This window comes from Manacus candei, unplaced genomic scaffold (assembly GCF_025592945.1).
Source record: "Manacus candei isolate 608988 ecotype Guabito, Panama unplaced genomic scaffold, ASM2559294v1 h1tg000036l, whole genome shotgun sequence".
Classification (NCBI taxonomy): Eukaryota; Metazoa; Chordata; class Aves; order Passeriformes; family Pipridae; genus Manacus; species Manacus candei.
Genome location: NW_026138084.1, coordinates 113,353 through 133,735, shown reverse-complemented (window position 1 = coordinate 133,735; position 20,383 = coordinate 113,353). Strand labels below are relative to the sequence as shown.

Sequence of the window (20,383 nt, the reverse complement as noted above, 5' to 3'; positions counted from 1 at the left end):
GGGTGGGCGGCGGGACCCGCCTGCCCTCGCCGCCATGTTTGTTAAGGGAAAAAGCGTCCGCACGCGCTGCCTGAGGGCGGCCTGCGGGCGCCATCTTGGAAAGGGGCAGGTCCTCACACCTGCGACAGGGCGGGGCCGGCCCGGTCTGAGGCACCGCCCGCCGGGGCCGCCTCACAGACCCGGACGGGGCGGCACCGCGGGGAGAGGGCCTGTGCGAGGCTCTGTGGCACCTCTGGGTGAGTGGGGTCGTGTCTGCATGTCTGGGGAGGGAGGGAGTTTGGTGGGGCAGAGGAGCTGCGGGGTGGGGGGGTCTTGGGGACTCTTCGTTGGGAACTACAGAGTTAGGACAAGGAGTGATGGGTACAAACTGAAAGAGGGAAAGTTTAGGTGAGATAGTTGGAAGAAATTCTTCCCTGTGAGGGTGGTGAGGCCCTGATACAAACTGCCCGTTCTCTGTGGGAGCATTTAAGGCCAGGTTGGATGGGGCGTGGAGCAACCTGGTCTAGTGAAGGTGTCCCTTGCCCATGGCAGGGAGTTGTATTAATTAGATGGTCTTTAAGGTCCGTTCCAGCCTCTTAACATTCTATGATTCTATGACCATGTGTCCTGTGAGGGGATGGGACGGACAGAGATGGGCTCAGTGGCTTTGGGCACACCCTGTGAGGTCCAAGGACTGGGTGCTTTGAGGTGGGGCAGCTGAGAGCTGAGAGGTTAAAATAACAACCAGCATGCAGCTTCTTGGGTGGGTGATTTTGCAGAGTCAAGTAAAAAGAAAATATTACTGTTATTTTTTAAAAATTTCCAACTTAATATCCCAGTCACTGGGCCAATCACCTTTTGTTCAGGCACATCGTGTGATTCTCGGGATTGTCCTGTGTTGGACCAGGAGTTGATTTTGCTGATCCTTGTGGGTCCCTTCCGACTGAAAATCTTTTGTGATTGCCATTCTGTTCCCAAAGCCTTCACAGGATGTGCTGGGAACTACCTTGAACAATCCTCAACCCTGTGAGCTTATGACTGAAACGCCCCGAAGTTGGGGGGAGGAACACAAAAGGCTGTGTGTGTCTGGGATATCGTTCCACTGAAGGAAGGGAGAGGCAAAATCATACAGCCCTGTGCTACAGCAAGGGACCCCACATGGAGCTCGGTGGGCTCTCTTGGCCCAGAAAGGCTCCTGAGGCAGCCTGGTTGTCCCTGCCCCAAGCAAAGCCATGGTGGGAGCTGTGGGGAAATTTTCAGTGTCTGATCAGACACTTGCAGGTCATCAGCTGCAAATGATCAGCCTGATGAGGTGAGACGAGGAGGAGCACGTGATTCAGCAACGGTCACAGCAGGTGACGCTAATTAGGACACTGTGTCTTGCCAGAGTGAATGCAGCACAGGTGTTTGTCAAGAACGGTGGTTTTGCACCTTTCTAGATGTTGTAATCTCTCTAAATTTGTTTATTAAGGTCAGTAATAATGTTACGGACTTGTTCTGTTTATTTATTTTTAATTCAGTCCATAATGATTCCCAGAATTACTCAATATCAGTGCACTTTAGGAAGAATATTGGCTTTTCTAAACCTCATGGTGATTGCTTAGCTGTGCAGAGAAGTGGTGGCTTAAAATGCCTTTATTTCTTATCAGGATAGTGGACAAAAGAGCCCTGAGATGTAGTGCTTATTAATTAATTGGAAGTAGGGCTTAAATTTGGCATTAAGAGAATTTGGGAGCTTCACAATAAGGAGGAAGTTTAACTACCAAAGTAGTGCAATTATGAAACATCTTCAAACAAAGTAGGAGCTTTATGCATTTTTATAGATCAGACTGTGTGACAGTATAGGAGCAATTTTATTTGGTTTTGGATTGGGAAATGAGCTTCTCTCTCTATTTCAATATGGGATCCTCAGTTGGGTCTGAAAAAATACCATTTTTTTTTCCTTTTTATTTATGGTTTACTTTCCAATGTTCCAGCAGCTAGGAAGGATTGCCTTCATTTTACCTTCTGCTTCTTTTTGATCCATGGTGAGGTTTCTGGGGCTCTGTTCCTTCCATCACCCTCCAGCCACTGTCTCTCTGGAGCATTAGGGATTTGTTCTGTCTGAAACCTGAGTGATGGAGAGCTTGTGCTGTTGGGACATTCAGACTGCTACCAGTTCAAGTTGGAGGGGTATCGAAAAATTAAAACCCTATTTTTTTACTTTCCTTTTTTCTTAAATGTGGTCTTTAATTTCCTCATGTGTAAGCAGTAAGTGGTAGTAGAACACTGGCTGAGCCTCAGATACATTTTTGCAGTGTCATGTGCTCACGATTCTTGGAGATGCATCTAGATTCCTGGTTCCTAGTGCTGTCCTTTAAAAAAGGATTGGGTTAAGGATTTAATTCTGGATGGAAAAGTTGGCTGGTGTTACTGTTTAAAGCTTCTTAGTTGTTAAGGAAGCTTTAGCTCCTTTCTACTGTCACATTTTAATGTTTGAGCTAAACCTACAGCTGCAGGAGGATACTCATCAGTTCATTCCCTCTTCAGAATACAGAGGAGTCTGACAAGAACAAAGGGATGAGTTCTTGTGTGTGAGAACAAGAGAGACAAAATGTCTGTGGAATTTTACATCGATATTAGGAAGATGCAGAGGGTGCAGGAGCCAGTGCTCAGGGTTCCCACTCCTGTCCCACACTGTGCAGTTAGTGCTGGAACACAGTGTTAGCTCTCTCCTGGGGAGGTCCCAGTGCTGTGCCCATTCCATTGCTGTACCTGCAGGATGCTGGAGGGACAGAGGTGGTTGTGTTTGTTCCCTGGGCTTCTGAAGTGTCTGGCTCTGGGTTTGGTCAGAGCATGAACTAAATGCAAAGAGCACTGAAAAAGTGAGGTGCTGGGAATTAGGAGAGTTACTGTGCTGGGGAATGATCCCAGACTTAGAGTTGGAGCTTGGGGGTGAGTGAGGAGTAAACCCCTAGTGACTTCTGGTCAGTGTTTTGGAAGCATGTCCGGAGTGAGCCGGAACGTTACTGGGCTTGGTGGCTCTGTGGGGATCGGAGTTGTTGGGAGGTTTGTTAGGTGAGTGGAGGAAGCTGCAAGTTCATGGTGAGGCTGCAGTGTGGGCTGGACCTGTGCTGGCTCTACAGTCCGAGAACACAAATCTGTTGGATGAAGGGGTTCAGCCTCAGGTGTTGGTCTGTGGGGATAAAGAAGTAGGTCCTGTCAGGGTGCAGGGGAAACCAGGTTAGTTTGGGAAAAGGGAATGCAGTACTGCTGTGAGTGAATGCTGAATGGAAGCTCAAGTGTAATAGATCTGCTATTCCAAATTTAATGTATGTGGGATTGACAGTAAAGCCTGTGAAAAGCAAGCAGTGGTATGTGAACCTTCTCCTAACAGTCAAGACAGACAAGCTCAGACCTCTTCCTCCTAAATGCTGTGTGTCTGTGCCCATGGTTTAAGAGGCATCTACAAATAGAGGCCCATTTATGCAGAGGGTGTGAAGGGCTGAATTTTATCAGCCAGGTTAGAGTAGTTTCTAGAGGTTTGGTGTCTCCTCTTATCAGCTTTATAATGAAATTCATATTGAGTGAGTTGCACAAGTCATATATTGAAACTGTGCTGAAGTTTTCTTATTTAGATAAGGGGAGGTGTTTGGACATGGGATTTATAATTCAATCTGACTGATGTCGCCTTGGCTTAAATAAAGTATTTGACTTGCACTGAAAAAATTGTTCTGTTGGTTTTCACAGAAACTAGAATATTTTTTTAACTCTTGTTTAAAGCTGAGGGCTTCACACACCTTTTGTTGTGCCAAATGCGGGTTTTATTTCCTATGCTTGGTTAATAAATATTTTTTATCTGAATTAAAAAATATATTTTTTATCTGAATAGAAAAAAAAAATTAATATTTGGTAAGTCTGACTGGGAACAGACTCAAAGGGTCTGATAGAACACAGTGTGAAGGGTCTGGAGAGTATGTCCTACAAGCAGCAGCTGAGGGTACTGGGGGTGTTTAGCCTTGAGAAAAGGAGGCTCAGTTACTGCTGTCTGCAGCTACCTGGAAGGAGGTTGTAGCCAGCTGGGAGGCTGCCTCTTCTTCCATGTAACTATCAATTGTTACCGTGCAATTTTGGTGCTGAAAAAATCTCCAGAGCAGTTAATTAGGGGTGAGATAAGAAAGGATTTATTTTGCCAAGGCTGTTACAAGACATGCCTGAAATGTCACATTTTATGAAACCCTCCATCCAATCCCAGATGTGTCCGCCCTGTGGCCTTTACTCTGGTCTGCCCCGGGTCCACCCCCTGAGAAATGGGTCTGGGGGTTTTGGGACCCCGTGTTCATCCCACCTTCCTCCTCATCAGAGCACAAAGGGTACATAGTTACCTCATTCTTGACCGTATTCTGTGGTTTAGGCCCTGATATGCTGTTCTGCCAACAATCTAGGCCTTGCCTTGACAAAAGACTAAACATTTCTGCTGTATTCAGGGGTAGGATTGATATGGGGAGCATAGAATGGGGTAAGAGGGTTAAGGAATGTGTAAACAAGGGTGCTAGAGAAAGGGAAAGGGACAAAGGGGGGGGGTTGCTGCTTTTAAAATCTACTTCCACTACTTATAAAACTTACAAGTCTTAAAAATATTAGAAAAATAAAAAAAACATTAGGGGCTTAAGGCATCAATAGAATTGGAAATGGCCTCAGACTGTGCCAGGGGAGGATCAGGTTGGATATTAGGAAAAGATTTCTTCACTGAAAGGGTGGTTAAGCATTGGAATGGGCTGCCCAGGGAGGTGGTGGAATCACATCCCTTGAAGTGTTCAAAAAAATGAGTGGATGTGACACTTCCCCATATGGCTCAGTGGGCATGGTAGTATTTGGATGAAGGTTGGACTTGATGATCCTGGAGGTCTTTTCCAACCTGGCTGATTCTGTGATTCAGTGCCATGACTGATACAGGCTTCATTGGGCATCAGGTGAACACTTTAGCTAAGCCACACTTTGGTGTCTTAGATGCACTTCTGAAGTACCTTGTTACAGCTTCTCTCTTCTCAGTATTTGTATGTGGTGTGTACTGAATGCTTGGCAGTCCATGTACACTATGACCAGCTGAAGAGTCATATTTTTTTATGTTTTACTGCTAAATGTCTCTCGAGACAAGTTTCATAAGTTTTTTTTGTTGGTTTGTCAAGAGATAAAATGAGTTACTTTTTGTTTCCTGTACTTGGACCTGGTTTATTAGTGGTAATGAAAAAAATGCATGTATATGTAGAAGTCACTGTAGCTTTGAATTCCAAAATCCTGTGATCCTACGTGTCTTAACTACTATTTTTTTTCACATCTGTGCTGTTAAAATTATTAGTTTTCAAGTACGATAGCAAAAAAAAAAAAAAGTAGCTATCTAGGCAGTGAGATAGTGGTGGTTTAAGCCCAGCTAGTAAATATGTGGCACACAGCCACTCCACAGAGACCTGCTGGAGAGCTAATCCCATTCCCTTTGTCTCTGAAACAGTTATCCCAAAACTTTTTCTGGGGCTGGTGCATGTGCCATGTACATTTACTTGACTAGACAGGTGGAGGATATGCCTGATGCTTGTTTTAGGAAATTAATATTAAATAAAATAACACACTGTCAGCTAAAAGAATAACGTGGAAGCTGTTCCCTCACCACACACAAGAGCCACAAGGTCCTTTAGGTTGCTCCCCCTTTTCCTCATGCCCCCAAAGGTGGGAAGCAATGGCTGTTCCCCTGTCCCTTGTGGATGTTGGGAGCAGCCCATGGATCCCCCTGCCTAGAGGACAGCAATGAACATACAGCTGCACTGTTTTAATATCAGGTATTAATCTTTAATTCCACATCACAGCAGTCGAGTGAATGGGGTAAGGGAAAGGAACCCAAAACAAACGGCAGATATTTACATCTAAAATTCACACCACTTATTTGTTGGTTCTGGAAACATGCTATCACAATATATACAATGAAGTACCTTTAGGACACTTGTACAAATTAATTTTTCCTTTTGAATTTGATTTCCATTATAGATAAGATAGCTGTTTTCGATTTATTTTAAACATGAATACACAAAAGAGAAGTGGTTAGAGGTTTTTGCCTTTTTTTTTTTTTAAATAAGCACAGAATGCCAGAGGTTAAAAACACATTTACAGGGCAGAATACCAGTCAGACATCACAATCTATACATTTTTTGCTCAATTTCCTGTACAAATACACAGCATTCAAATGGGGGTATTTACAAAGAAGCATGATCAGAGGAAATTTTAAATATCACATAATTTGTTTCCCAAAGGCTCTTGCTCTCTCCAGCCTCCCCAGTTTTGGCTGATACTCCCACAGAAAGGATATGCAATATCCCTTACCTAAAAAAGGGCAAGTAAGCTAAAAAACAAAGAGGAAAAGTCAAAAAAGAATCTGAGTCTTGTACACAGTAATAAAACCAACCCAACCATTGGAAAAAAAAATAGGATTCAGAGAAATTAAGTGCTTTTCTTCTATCACTGTAGTTCCTTCTCAATTTTGTTTCAGATGGGGCCAGCAGGTACACGGATGATGGAGAGATTTATAGCAGAATTCCACCAATTTTCTCAGGAATGCACATGCTATTTTGTTATGCAAAGAAAACCCAATGAAGGCAAGTACACTGAAGTTTGAATTAGAGCTTGGTATAAAATGTCAAGGTCCTGTTCAAAACATCCTCTTGCTGTGGTTTATATCTTCAAATCCCGTTGGGCAAGTGCAACAACTGCTGTTGCTTCCCCCTACTCCAGGACTGAGCTTGATGTTGGAGTTGTACTATGCTAAAAGACACCTCACCATACAGAGAAGTAGTTCCAAGCAATATTGGTTCCAAGATTCACAATATTTCAATAATAGTCTTTCTATATTCTGTCCCCTTTAAGGCAAACACTGAAAAGGGAAGCAGAGTACTTGGTAGATATCAGAACCATAACAGAAATTTAACTCCAGAGAGGCTTAAATTTGGTAAATTCAGCAATTTATTCCATCCTTCTTTGTGTGGACCTGCCATAAATTAGGTATTTGTACACATCACCTGATTGACCTTCGAACCCTTACAAACACATGGGAATGTCAGACTCCCCACGGACTCACCGCTGTTGTACCATGTCTCTAATCAGAGCAGGATGATGTGTTTTGAGAGACTGATTAGAGCTCTAGTGAGCAGGTTTTCCAGGTGCCTGGGACTCAGTCCCACTTTAGTTGCATTCTTGGTTCTGCAAAGTTTTATTTGCTAGACCTGCTGGTTTTTCCACGTTAAGGAAGCTCGGTAAGTCACTACATTTACTACTTTTAGTCTTGCTGCCAAAAAGAAAAACAAAACCAGGGGCAAGGGAATTGGAACTGAATAGTAAGTTATTTTAAAAACTTCACTGGAAGAGTCTCAGTGGGACTGGAGAATAGCATATGTGAAAACACATCACCCATTTCTAAGGAATTACCTTGACTTACCTTTACCAAAAACATAATTTGTTTCCATATATATGTTCTATACCAGAGATCCAGCTTAGTTCCTTAACATTTAGGACTGTCCTCGCATTGGAAAACTCTCCTTCCTGCTAGAGATGAAACATTCACTATGGGCTAGTTTTTATTATTGTTGTCTTAATTGTGAAGGATATAATGATTACAAGCAGCCTGTGTTAGTAACAAAATAGAGGAAGCAAGAGAGACTTTGTTCCAGCCAAATAGGCCATTTAAGAAACAAATCCTTAACTTAGTAGTTTTGCATGGGCTAGAGCTGGAGAAAGAAAATAAACAAATCCTCTTAAAATCCCGTTCACACAACTGCTGAGTCCAGACTTTATACAGCCAGACCATCTTTAGCCAGTTCAGAAGCCACGTACTCTGCCCAGTCACTGTATTTAGAGGTAGTGCTAAAGGTGACCTGTAAAAGATTTTTAATATCCTTTTTTGCTTCTTTATGCTGTTTTTAGCAGGAGAAACTGAGCAGTTAGGACAAGAATTCAAGATGAAAGGTGAGTGCTGTTCCTGTTTCTGGCACTAATTATATGGTGGAGGTAAGTGTCTTATTTGAATGTGCTTCAGGTTTTTCAGTGGTAGGAAAGAGGGAGGTTTGTTTCCACCCTACGGAGTGTGCTTTACAGTCTGCAGGTGAAAAGGTTAAAAGGAAGGCTAAAATGAGTGTGGGCATGGCAAGGGGAAGGAACATAGCTTGTTTATCTTAAAATATTAAGTATTTTATACTATCCTGATTGAAAGTTTCTTGAAAAATACGAAAACAGGAATAAAAGGTTTCTTATAGCCGAGATCTGTTCTTTGTAAAGAACACTATTACCCACAGACTTTTTTTCCTGAACTATGCAAACACTGATTAAAAAGCTTGTTTTGTGGTCATAGACTCATACTGTCTTCACCTCTGCACAGTTCTGGTTTGTGTGGTGTGGTTTGTTCCCCAACCCCTCAGTGTTCTTCAGCTCTTTCTGGAGCCTATCCATAAAAAAAAACATGGGATGGGGAAAGGCTGTATTGCTGCCTGAGGAGAAAAGAAAAAAGAAATCAGCTCTCCAGAAGAGAGAAGCAGCAGCTCTCACTACACATTCTAAAGAAGCAAAAGAGGAAACAAACACTTGTTCTTTACAGGTTGCCTTTAAGGTCCCTGACTCTGGGGTGTACACTGGATACCGGGCATTGCTGGAGTCTTGGTGTTTTCTGTCTACTCTGAGATGGGAGATTCCTTCTCACACCAGCTGCAGTGAGTTTTTGGGAGGGACTGAGGATATTGAGTTAACATGGAATGAATCTCAGCTCCTGGGTGATGGAAATTGGTGAGAATTGTGATGTTCAGCCCTGAGGCAAGGATTGTTGGATATGATGCATTTAAGCCACCCTTTCTTTACTGGCTGGGTCATCAACCAGCTTGTGGCATGAGAAACTCAATTTGGTTGGTTTTGTTTTAAACTGGAATAGAAATGCTGGTGTCAACAGCCTGCCCAAAGCTGGGCATGGGAAAGGCTTACAATGAGGTTGTAGCTCCAGTGGCTACCAACCTCCTCTCATTCTGTAGCACAGATGAATAACACGTGATTCCCATGAGAAAGCAGGTTGGCTTAGCCAGTGAAAGCAAAATTTAAGAAATCAAACAGTACATAAAAAACAAAGGAGGCAGAGTTTGTTGGAAATGATATCTTGGAGATCAGTGCATCAGCACTGGTTAGATTGCCTCAGCACCTATGAACCAATGCAGGGAGATCACTGCACAGATATGTACAATCCTGCTCTCAAAAGAGCCAATTTCTTCTTAGAATTGCCATCTTTCCACTGCCTGCAGCTCATGCACCTTCCAGCCTGACAGTTCATAGAATCCCTGATTTCAGCAATGAGCTTTCAATTCTGTACAGCAAAGAAATATGTCCCTAGTGCAACTGCTTCTACTCATGTGCGTCTCAAACTGGGAGGAAAGCGGCTTCAAAACTTGCCACATTCCCCCCTTTTCCCCCCTCCGCTTAAAATCGTATTTTTCAGCTTCTGCAAGTCTCTATGGCTCGTGTGCCATAGGATGTGGTTAAGAAACTGCAGAAGGAATAAACTGTCCACTACACAGAAAGTTAAAAAACGGAACGGAAAGGTGTAAAAAGAACTTAAAAAGGAAAGCAGCAACCTCCCATGCTGGCCCAGTTGCTCAGGTGGGCTTCAGACATAAACTTGCGGCAGTAGAAAATCGGTTTGCTGTTCTCCGAGTCCTGCTCTCTCTCTCTGTTGTGTCCAGACCTGGAATGCCGATGCCAGCTGTGTGCCAGGAGCTGTCCCTACTGCTCAGTGATGCCGTGCTCCCATGCTACCCTGGCCTGCTCTTCCTTTCCACCACTCACCGGTTGGGACACTTTACGGTGCAAGGGGCGGTGTTTGTCATCGTCTTCAATGATCATCCCCTCCTCATTCTCCATGTTTGGCAGCCGGGAGTGGTAAGGTTTGGGGGGCAGAGCAGGAGGGTCCATGGTGTCCTGAGGAATGACTCCAGACGGAGCAGAGTGGCTTCGGCATGGCTGGGATTTGAGCGACTCCAGGACATCAGGCTCAGAGAGACTGTACCTGACAGGGAGGTAGGGTGTCTCTAGATCTTCATCAGTGTTCCAGGCCTGGCTGGGGACAGAATCCATGGTGTCTGTGCGAGGAGGTGGTTCAGAAGAATGTCCAAAATTGCTCTCACTCAAGGAAGAGACACCACTGCTGGCACTGCCGGACAAAGTGGAGTTACTCCCATCTAGACCAGACTGCGGACTGGTGGGCGATGCAGGGATAGGATGAAGAGGGGACTGTTTAGAGAAAAACAAAACCAGGTTAAAACTGACAAAGGAGGCAATGCTGCATCTTGTGTGGTGTTCCCCATTTCAGCTTTTGACAGTGTTGTGAACAACAGAGCAATTCCATTTGTCTTCAAAATGTCAATGATTATTGGTTTACAGGTATAGAAGTACCACTTTTGGGCAGACAAGTGCACTCAACAACACCAGAGCTGTCAGAGAAACAGTAGCTGAGGTGATGATCAGGGTGCTGAAATCACAGCAGATGGTGCAAAGAAGGAAAAGGGAAGGGCCTACAACACTTAAGTTATTTCTACAGAACTCAATTTCAGAGCAGGTTGTGAGCTTTCAGTGGATTTTCTCATGTGCAAGTTATTACCATGTTAGAAATAGTGTTTCTGTATTCAGAAGCTGCTGGGTGGGAGCAGAGGAGGGGGATTCCTCCGGGAGTCTCTTACTGTCCTACATCCCTCTCTGCTCCCCTGCCATTACCTTGCGCAGTGTTCGTGCAGGCAGTGCGGGAGGAGCATCACTGAGCTGGTGGTGGAAGGCATCAAAGTGCAGTGAGTAGTGTCCTGGAACGAGACAAGGATCAGAAATGCAGACTTGTGCTGCAGCCACAGAGCTGGGTTCAGATCTGTAATGCCAGGTAACAGCTCCAAATGCTGGTAACTCCAACCTAGGGCTGCCTGTCTGATGGGCACTGCCGAGTGCATCTGTCACACACACACACACAGAACTAAGGAGAACTTCAGTGCAGTGATAAACTTCCACCCACCCCTGTTATCAAGGATCTCATGGCAAGGCAACAGGCTCGTAAACAATGAACATTTGAAGTTTCTTTTAATAGCTTCTTAGCCTTAAATTACTGCTGAAGTTGATCACTGGTAAGAAACCAAGCCAAACTTCAGTGCTCTCACACCTAATTCTAGTCCCCAAATATGCACAAGTCCACACTGCTGTAAGGAGTGCAATAATTTGAAGATTTTTGAAAAAAAATTGGAAACCTAGCAGACCAGGAAAGACTGTGGGTTTTTGTTCTGATTGTTTTTAGGGGGGAAAAAAGGCTAAGGTCAGCTTTTAGGTGGTCTGGGTTTATGTGTGCATGACTGCAGGCCTGCTGGGCACGTCCTTACCATGGGGCAGGCTTCGGGGAGGCACTGGTGGGGCCAGGATGCTCCCAACGTGGGCAGACAGGAATGGCAGGGCCTCCCGGGTTCCGCTGTCCAGGCTCCAGCTACTGGGTGCTGCTGGCACAGCTGAAGGATTGAAACAGATGTAACTGGGGTAACATTACAGGGGGGTTGTGGGGCCAGGCAGATTCTGCTCTTCACCAGCAGAGAGACAGATTCCAGGGACTCGGTGAGTGGCAGGATTGAAAGCACAGAAAGGCACCGTCTAGTCTACAGTGAGTTAAGTTTACAGAGGCTTTGTTAAGGAAGCAAGAGTTAGGTGATTGCAGGGTTAGTGTGCCCAGCTCCCCTCCATCACCCCTTGGCTCATTTCTAGCAAGTTTGAAGAGCAGTAGAACTCTGGGAGGGTTTTTTTGCAAGCAAAGAGTAGGTAGAAATGAAATCCTAGTGATGGAAGGGCAGCTGTATCTCAGGTGTGAGTGGTGACAGAGCAGAAGGGAACATGAGGCAGAACCCTCTGGAAACACAGGACAGGCTGTGTCTGCACTACAGGGTAAGTGAGGACTGAATAAAGGACATGAAGGAAATTACACCTCAATCCATTGCAAAAGAAATCATGACTTCAAAGCCCGGATTTACTAAGCTATAGAGCTGATCAAGAATTTAGATCACAAAATATTTAAGGACAGCAGGTTGGCCTCCTTGTATCACAAAGTCACCTGAACAGATCTTGTGAAATTCATAAGTCTTTGTGAATCAGGAAGCAGAGAGAACATTTACTTCATATAACTCACAGTGGGTATGATCTTCCCAAACTTGTTTTTTCATAGAAGTAGAAGCTGCTTCTTTCTAACATGACCCTTTTTCAAGATCTTGAGAATTCCATCAGCCTTAAGCATTATTAAAATGCACCTTCCTTTCTTCCAAATAAGACTTGGTTTATTCTGAGAGGAGGTGTGCAATAACTGTATGTTTGTTTAAAAACAAATAAGCAATTTCTTCAGATTAGCAAAGGAAAGGAAAAAAATAAAGTAATTCACTGAGCCTGTCAATGAAAGCTGAGATAAAAATAGCTTTTTCCATCTTCAGTTTGGAAAATGGAAGCTTGGAGAAACAAACATGGAGTTTGACATCTGAAGAGGATTTCTCCGTAATTAAAATGCCTGCAGCCATTTTTGGTGCATTTCTTTTCTAAAATGATTTTGAAAGGTTTCTCTTTTTTTTTTTCTCCCTAGTTTGTGATTTAGCCCAAGCACAGGCTCCCAAAGGCCTAAAATTCCCTGAAGTAAAAAAGATCACAAAGTGACAGCTTCATAAGGCAGAACAAACCCCATAAAAATATAAAAGTAAATGTTGTTTTTAAAGAGAGACCGTCAACCTGAGAAAGGAATATGAAGAAGACACTAAGAATATTGATAGAGAACAGGGACAGCAGTGCCAGCTATACTCATCTTGCCTGCAAACCCCAGCATCAGGTGATAAAGAGAGGAAACCTGATTTGCTTGGATGTAAAACTCTTGTTGTGCTTGGTTTTGTTTGTTTTTTTGAACACTGAGATGCAGAATAAGAATGTGAAGAAGAGCACATGGTATCCCAGTGCAAAACCCATTTATATTTTCTTATTGTTCCCTCATTCACAGCCTTATGAGTATTTAGGAGTGCTGGAAATCATCTGAAGGTCAAATGATTTTGGAGAGTTGCTGCTGCCTGTTAAAACCTGCCTTTTATCCAAAATGCTTCAGGGGAGAACCTAAGCAGGGAGCTCCTCGTGCTCTGTCCCAGCCCATGTCTCTCCATAACAGTGTTCAGTGGCTCAGTGGCCAAGTTTAATTAGCAGGGAAGCTGCATTTGAACCATTCTGCTCGGGGCGACTGATGTCACCCCTGTCAGGGAGAATTACTGAGAGGAGCTTCGACAAGGCAAGGAGGGGGTGGGGAAATTCATGGCTGTGACTGTTAACAAAATCCAAGGCAGATGGCACCCTGACTTCAAAGGATGATGTGGGTTCAAGGCCTACCAAAAGTGCCTGTCACTGCATTTTTGCCACCAGCCTGGCACAAGAGCTGGGAGTCCTGTCCCACCAGCCCCTACAAACAACTAGGGAACAACGTCTGTGTCTTCTTTGGGCTCCTGCAGGGGGATTCTATCTTTGATCTCTTTGCACTGAATACCACACTCTTGTATAATATTTCCCACACATACAAATCCAAGTATTTTTTTCCTAGACAGGCAATAAATATTTATCTACCTTCCTTTTCCAGATCTTTCTCCTCTCCAGTATAAAGATCTCACCATCTCTGGCATCTGTTTGGTTCAAACTAAGATGGAGCTCTTAATCCCTCACCCCCCAGTCTTAACTCTCTGTTGTCATCGCTCATTACTGTCATCAAGTCATCATTCTGCATTTAATCAGAACTGGATGTTGGCTTTTGGTTTTGATCTGGACTGCTTTGTAAGGCTGTCACATTGTTAAAGTAGGGAATTCTGATTCACTAGAAATTCTAAAATAAAATTTGGATTTTTTTTTTCAAGAAGGTACAGTTTACTTCTGGCACAGTTACTGAAACAAAAAGATTGGTAAAAATCCAAGTGTATTATAGGTCGGACTAGAGAGGTGCAATGGTCTTTCCTGGCCTTAAAAATCTTTTAAGATACCATTTTTCCCAGCCATACACATGACTGTTGCTTGCTTAGGCAGCATCCTTGTCTCAGATTTTGACTCAGGACTGCTTTTTCAGAATGCTGCCTTTCAGGTAATTTTTGAGCCCATCGCTTTGTCCATGGCACCCCTTTCACAAGCTCCTCCTTTTCTGTTACACCAAACAAAGTCTTTATCTTTTCTTCTTTTTTTTTTTCCCCCCTGCAGGGCCTCTGCCTGTTTTTTTTCAGAGCAACAAATTAAAAATGCATATATTCCCAATGCCAAATAAATATAAAACTACCTCAGAGAGGGATTACAAAGAACATTCATATTTAGAGCAATAAATGTATCCTAAAAAACCCAGTATATTTCATTACTAAAAAACACGGTCCAAATGTTGCACTCTTCTTAGATATCTTCTCATTTGCTGCTTTGGAAGTTTTGCTTGATAAAAGCTGCAGGATTTGTTTCAATAACAAAGTGCTAAACTCAGAAGACTTTCTGAAATAGAGAGGCTTGTGCAACCCCACCCTTCTGAAATGACTACAGATTGGCAGAAGGCCCAGTTAATTAAACTGTTAATTAGAAAAGCGTGAGAGAATGCACTCTGCCAGGAACTGCAGAAGCCCATTCGTTACTTGCTGTAGCATGACCAGAAGAATACTATTTTAGCAAGCAGCTAACTAGGGACAGGAGTACCTTTCTCAGCCACGGACAGGTTGGGATCACTGCAAGGTTTGCATGGTCCAATCATTTGCTGGATCAAGGCGCGCTGGAAATTTGGAGGCTGAGGGAGGAAAAGTCAGCAAAGAAGAGTTAAAAGTTACAGACCAGCTGGGGCAACACGGGGGCTTTCTGTTCACTTTTCTTAAGCAAAGAAAGCTCATCTAAAGGTTTAAAGGGAACCTTAGGCCGTGCCTGCATTGGCAAGTCCTGCAGTGCAATGGCAGTGGGCCTCCAGGGTGTAACAGTGCTGAGGGCCCCCAGTCCCTCAGCTTGTGTTCTCTGGAGGAGTTATTTCAGACTAGCTCTAGCCTGCCCTCGTGCCCTTTATCACCTGGAATGCACCCTGGGCCCTTCTGGAGCTTACCTTTGGCTTTGGTTTTGTTTGAGTTTGCATGCTCTGAGACAGTTCTCTGAGGTGAGTTGAAGTGGGCATGATCAGGAGATTCCCTTCAGAAGTGCAGGCTGGGGCCAGATTTAAATGCACGCTCTGAATTCTTCAATTTGTCCAGAGACAAATGTAGATGTGGGCACAGACTGTTTTGAGACCCTCTATCAATATATTATTTCAGCCCCTCATGGTTTTTTGATACCTCTGGAAATCACCATAAAGCTATTTAGAATCAACTTTGAGGCTAGACTGCAGGATGGCTGTGGTTCTAAAAAAATGAATAAATAAAATGGTATGATGACTTGCAGAGGACCAGGGCTTACAGGATAAAGTTGGGAAGTAGGATAAGGAGAGTTCATTTTTACAGGGTGTATCTGCAGTTTTAACAGTCATTACAATTTCTATCACTTGACTGCCACAGTGGGTGACTCCAGGGAGGGATTAATACGAACAGTTCTGCGTCACCTCTGAAAATGATCCCAAATAAGTTGCTGTGCTTTGTGAAAATAAAAAGGAAAGCGCTTTAAGGTCATCAGAATCAGTAAATATAAAGTCACAGTTCTGGGTGGTTGAACTGACATAGAAAAAAAATTGGAGCTGGTACCTGTCCATTTTCCATGATAGCTGCAGGATACATGGCGCTGCTGGGTCGGTCCCGGTGGGCTGGCAGCAACATCATCATCTCCCGAGAGTGCCGGTACTTATCTGGTAGAGAGGGAGAGCCTGTAAACAAGTGAGAATAATCACGTACACGGGACAAACAACAGCCAGGTCTCCGCATGCCCAGGGATTCAGGCCTCCTGTGCAATAGTTCGGACGGATGATCTCACAGGACTCAAAAGAACATGGTGCCGAGCCCACTAAGCAGCTGACTGTTGGTGGGTGCATAGCACGAGGATGGAGTAAGAACTGGCTTGTTATATACAGTTGAGGACATAGCACAAAAGGTGTGTAAGGTGTAGGCATCCCTAGTTGTATGTTGCAAAGTGCTTCCTCTTAAACAAAGGAAAGAGTGGGCATCTGTGTGGAATCGGCTGTGGCTGTGCTGTACAGTGCCTAATGCTCCCCTGCCCTCATAAAGTATTGCAGAGTAACAGAAATGCCTTAAAATTGTGCGGTTTAGGACTGAATGTGGAAGAAAGGGATAAAAGCTTGAGATACACCGTTCAGTGAAAGCAGGAAGCTACGGGAAGGTACTTCATTCCTCAGGTCTGCTAGAGATAAGTGGTGCCATTTAGTTGGTGATACCTTGGCCAGCAAAACAAAGCCCAATAATAAACACAATTTTCCTTAAGTGTAAGTGGCACTTTGCTTATAATGCTGCTGTAATGATGATTACTACTGAGCGTGTTGCTATAGTGAGCCCTTTTATGACACCAGGACATTTACCAATACTTAGAGTTATATAGCAGGAATAGGCTTAATTCATCTATCTGTGTAGTTGTTGTTAAAGATACTAGGGTAATTAATGTAAACAGCTTCTTAGCAGGTGGAATTACTTGGGACTCATGTCCTTCAAGATGAGTGCCACGTAACAATATGCCTTCTGATGTGCAACAGCTGACAACGGGTTTGCCAGAAGAATGATTCTCATTAGTGACTTCCTGAAGTCTGACACTACTGATACACACATCCCTTGGGATGCACAGTATTAGGCAGGAATTGATGTTCTGAAGCTGCTGAAGTGAGCTTTAATTTGCACTCATTGTTTGATTGCGTCACAGACACGCACTGAACAGATGGCAGCACACAGCGCATTACAGAGCCATGCCGGCTTTTGGGGAATACATGCCCCCTCTGGCAAACTTCCACAACCACACACATTACCTGGACAGCACTCCAACATATGAGCAAAGGCATTGGTGCTGGCTGATGCAGCTTTTACCCCAGCAAAAGCAAACATGCAGTTTTTGGGACTGATATTCAGCACACAGTGGAAGGAACAATGTGTCCAGCAGAATGCAGGATAAGGTCCTACAATTGCAACAGTTCCATTGGGGGGGCAGATGCCAGATTAATCTATACCCCCACTCCAACATGAACAGCCATAGAGTATCTGCATTCTAGTCCCGAACTCATTTTCTCCCCAGACATAGAACAGAAACATAATTAGACAACATTCTTTGCTCTTATGTACAACATCAGCTTGGAGAACACAGTGTTAACGCTTTGTGCTGAGTCTTTTACTCACAGGTCACAGATAGTCCTGTTCTGCAGGACAAATGTAAAGATGCTGAACTTTTAGGTGTGCCCAGAACTACAGCACAGCACAACCTACACTCTACCCTTTTCATTTATCTTGTCATCCTTGCTCTTTTATATCAAAGTTGCAAACCACCTCTGTGCTGTCAATTTATAAGAGATTACAGTTTCCATAGACCTTGCATTTCATGACGTGAAAAATCTCACATGTGCTAGCAGAGTCTAGTTTAAAAAACAGCTCTGCTGTTTGCTACCCTAAATTTGTAACTGACTATAGCTATAAAAATTTTAAGAGACTGTGTCAAGTGTCCAGTGTGCAAACAAAATTAAGTAGGGCTGCTTTGGACAGGTAGAGAGCACAATCACCACCGCTCCTTTCAGGGACTGGAAAAACTTAAAAAACAAAGTCAAAAAAAGGCTCTTAGAAGCTTCCAGAGCAGCCAGTGGCCATATAAAATACTGCAGCATGTGGCAGGGCTGACTCCTTTTAGCATGTAGCTTGGTGCACTTGGTGTGTGCAGCACTGCAGGCACTTACTAATGAGAAAGGAAAACCTGTGCTGAAGCCAGAGGTAGTTTTTCTTTTTTAATTATAAATATGTTAATCCACTTGTGACAAGTATTAGTTTTAAGGAATGAAACTGAACACTAATGTAGTTAAACTCCAAACTCATTGAATCTTTTCTCCTGATTCATCACTTCCATTACTGTTATGAAAATGGTTTTTGCTTTAAAAAGGCAGTTTTAATGTAAGTTTACGGATTCCTGCAAAGTGCTGAGTAAGACACCAGGACTTATTTTCTACATTTTAACAAGGGGCTGTGTTGAGGAAGCAGTAGGGATGCCTTAAGAGGCATCAAGTATCCAAGTGGGAGTTGCTTTTCGAGTGCATCAGAGGAGTCCCAACCATATTTTAAATTAAATTACTGGAAAAAAACCCCTAACTCACTCATAGCTCTTTCCCAGCCCTTTTGCATTTCATCTTCTGCTTAACGAACCATCTATACTATCTTTTAACTCCAGTAAGGTTACAGCAGTGCCTCATGAGTCACCTCAAATGAAGCCAAACCAAACTGAACTTACTGATCCTCCATACAAAAAAAAAAAGTGGTGCTTTCCTGATAGGGAAGAAGCTACACAAGGGTCAAGCCAGGTGAAAATTGAAAGATATTTGTAAAAATGAGTAACTGGTAATGTCTTTATCATTAGCACAGAATTAGAAAATTCTTACTGTGTTCTGATTTCAATTCTATTTAAGACATTTGCTGTAATTTGTGTATATTATAACTACTGTAAATTTTAGTGCCTTAATCTGCTGTTCAGTGATACAATCAAGCCATTGATCTACTTTCCTGATGACTACCCTTGAAAATTTTTTTATTAACAGCTTTATTATTTTCTTTGGACAAGCCGAATAATCGCCTGTCTTGCTGTTTTAAAATCAAAGAAAGGGTCATTTTTTGGAAGTGGAGAATTGAAAGTACAGTTTAAATTCCTGCTGGATTTTTAATACAAATGGCCATAGCTTCCTTTGGTCACTGATGGAACTACTCTGTATTATAAAGATACCCATCTCCTCAGGAAAGGGCTATGCACTTAAACAGAGGAGGTGGTGTAAGTACCTGCATAGTGGGATAGCAGCTTTTCACCTCCACATTAACATTTGAATCAATGAGAGAAGCATTTAAAAATCAGGTAAAATCCCATTTAAAAATCAAGTAAAATCCTAGAACTCCTACCTAACCATGCTCAGGTAAAAGCCACAAGTGACAAAGATGCAAAGTTGATAAATTTAGGTGGCTTGTATGAAACGAATTGTTGGCCTTTGCACACTTCCCATCTGACAAGTGTTCAGCTGCAGCATCGTGACTATCGTAGCTTTGTTGGCAGTCTCAGCAGAAAGGCCAAGGGTTGGATGGGTCATGGAGACTGAACTATCCTCTCACCTCTAGAGGTGGTCCCTCCAGGACAGAGATGAGGCACATGGGTGGGGGCAGCGTGGGGGAACTTGCACGGCTGCCGCCCATGCTGTATCTGTTCTGTGGGTAAATAGAGGGCTTCAGCCTCCAGTGCGGTCAATCCAGCACCTTTCACCAGCGCTAAATTGAAAAGAATATAAATAAATACCAAAAAAAAAGGAAAAAAAAAAAGAAAAAAGAAGGATAGAGGTGCATTGGCAGAGCTGCACATGTAATGTCTGTGAAGTACCTTGCTCCAGCCAGTGACACTGGAATCTCATTTTCACAAGCATCAAATTCACCCAGTTAAAAAAGAAAACAAAAGCAAAAATCACCAAGGAGAAGAACAAAGCTCTATTACCACAGAGGAATTTAAGTGTAAGGGCTTTTTCTTGTTAAGAACAGCTCCATTCCCAACAGCAGTGTCGTAATAACCGGAACAGTGACTGGCACACTGGGAAACACAGAGAGCATCTGGGACAAGTGAAATCCCATAACGAGTGAGTAATGTCTGAATGCTGTGCTCACATAACTTAGAGGTGAACAAAACCAGCAGAGAATAAATGCTGTATCGTAGTTATATAAATATTTTTCAAACTCATTCCTTCTTTTATTGTTTCCCATTTGTGGTCAGTCTGGGTCCCATCCCTGGGAGGTGCTGTTGGCTCACCCAGCAACCCATTCATTCCCTTTGGAGCATTCATCCCCTTGGTTTCCAAGCAACAGTGAATAATACCGTAAAGAGGGAAGCTGGTGATGCTGTGCAGTCATCAGGCTCAGAAAGACTGTCACAGCCTGTCACTGGACTTCTAAAGTGGAAAACAGCGTGAAACAGTATGAGCACCAAACCCCCTCAGATCCCTCAAAACATTCACTGAGGCACACCCATTTAGGGATGTCTTCCTGGCATGATAGCCCTGTGCTCAGTTCCATCTTCTTTTCCTGTTACACCACTTTCACCTGGTTACTTTACTATTTCTGATTATTTTCCTTCCAGCCCTTGGTAATTAGTGCAGCTATCTGCCTTTATTTGAAGGTGTTCCCTTCCCACTTTCCTACTCCATCTGATTCTTCAATTAAATCAC

General features: G+C 43.4%; 1 protein-coding gene and 1 long non-coding RNA gene across 8 annotated transcripts in view; one reads left to right on the top strand and one right to left on the bottom strand.

The window, feature by feature from the left end:
- Positions 1-5,777: 5,777 nt before the first annotated feature.
- Positions 5,778-20,383, bottom strand: part of DOCK3 (dedicator of cytokinesis 3) — a 127,704-nt gene continuing 113,098 nt past the window's right edge. For 2 of the 7 annotated variants that reach the window (XM_051793416.1, XM_051793421.1), the window contains 6 exons: positions 19,287-19,439; positions 15,744-15,862; positions 14,725-14,812; positions 11,388-11,510; positions 10,744-10,826; positions 5,778-10,263 (listed from right to left, as the gene is read on the bottom strand). In XM_051793416.1, coding sequence (XP_051649376.1) covers positions 9,757-10,263; positions 10,744-10,826; positions 11,388-11,510; positions 14,725-14,812; positions 15,744-15,862; positions 19,287-19,439 — 1,073 coding nt within the window. In that variant the 3' untranslated portion in view covers positions 5,778-9,756. The remainder of the gene's footprint in view (positions 10,264-10,743; positions 10,827-11,387; positions 11,511-14,724; positions 14,813-15,743; positions 15,863-19,286; positions 19,440-20,383) is intronic. The other 5 variants (XM_051793415.1, XM_051793417.1, XM_051793419.1 and 2 more) reach the window with 5 other exon arrangements.
- Positions 7,828-15,736, top strand: LOC127473606 (uncharacterized). The gene is made up of 3 exons (XR_007905518.1): positions 7,828-7,965; positions 8,591-8,702; positions 12,620-15,736. It is a non-coding gene; the product is annotated as an uncharacterized LOC127473606 (long non-coding RNA).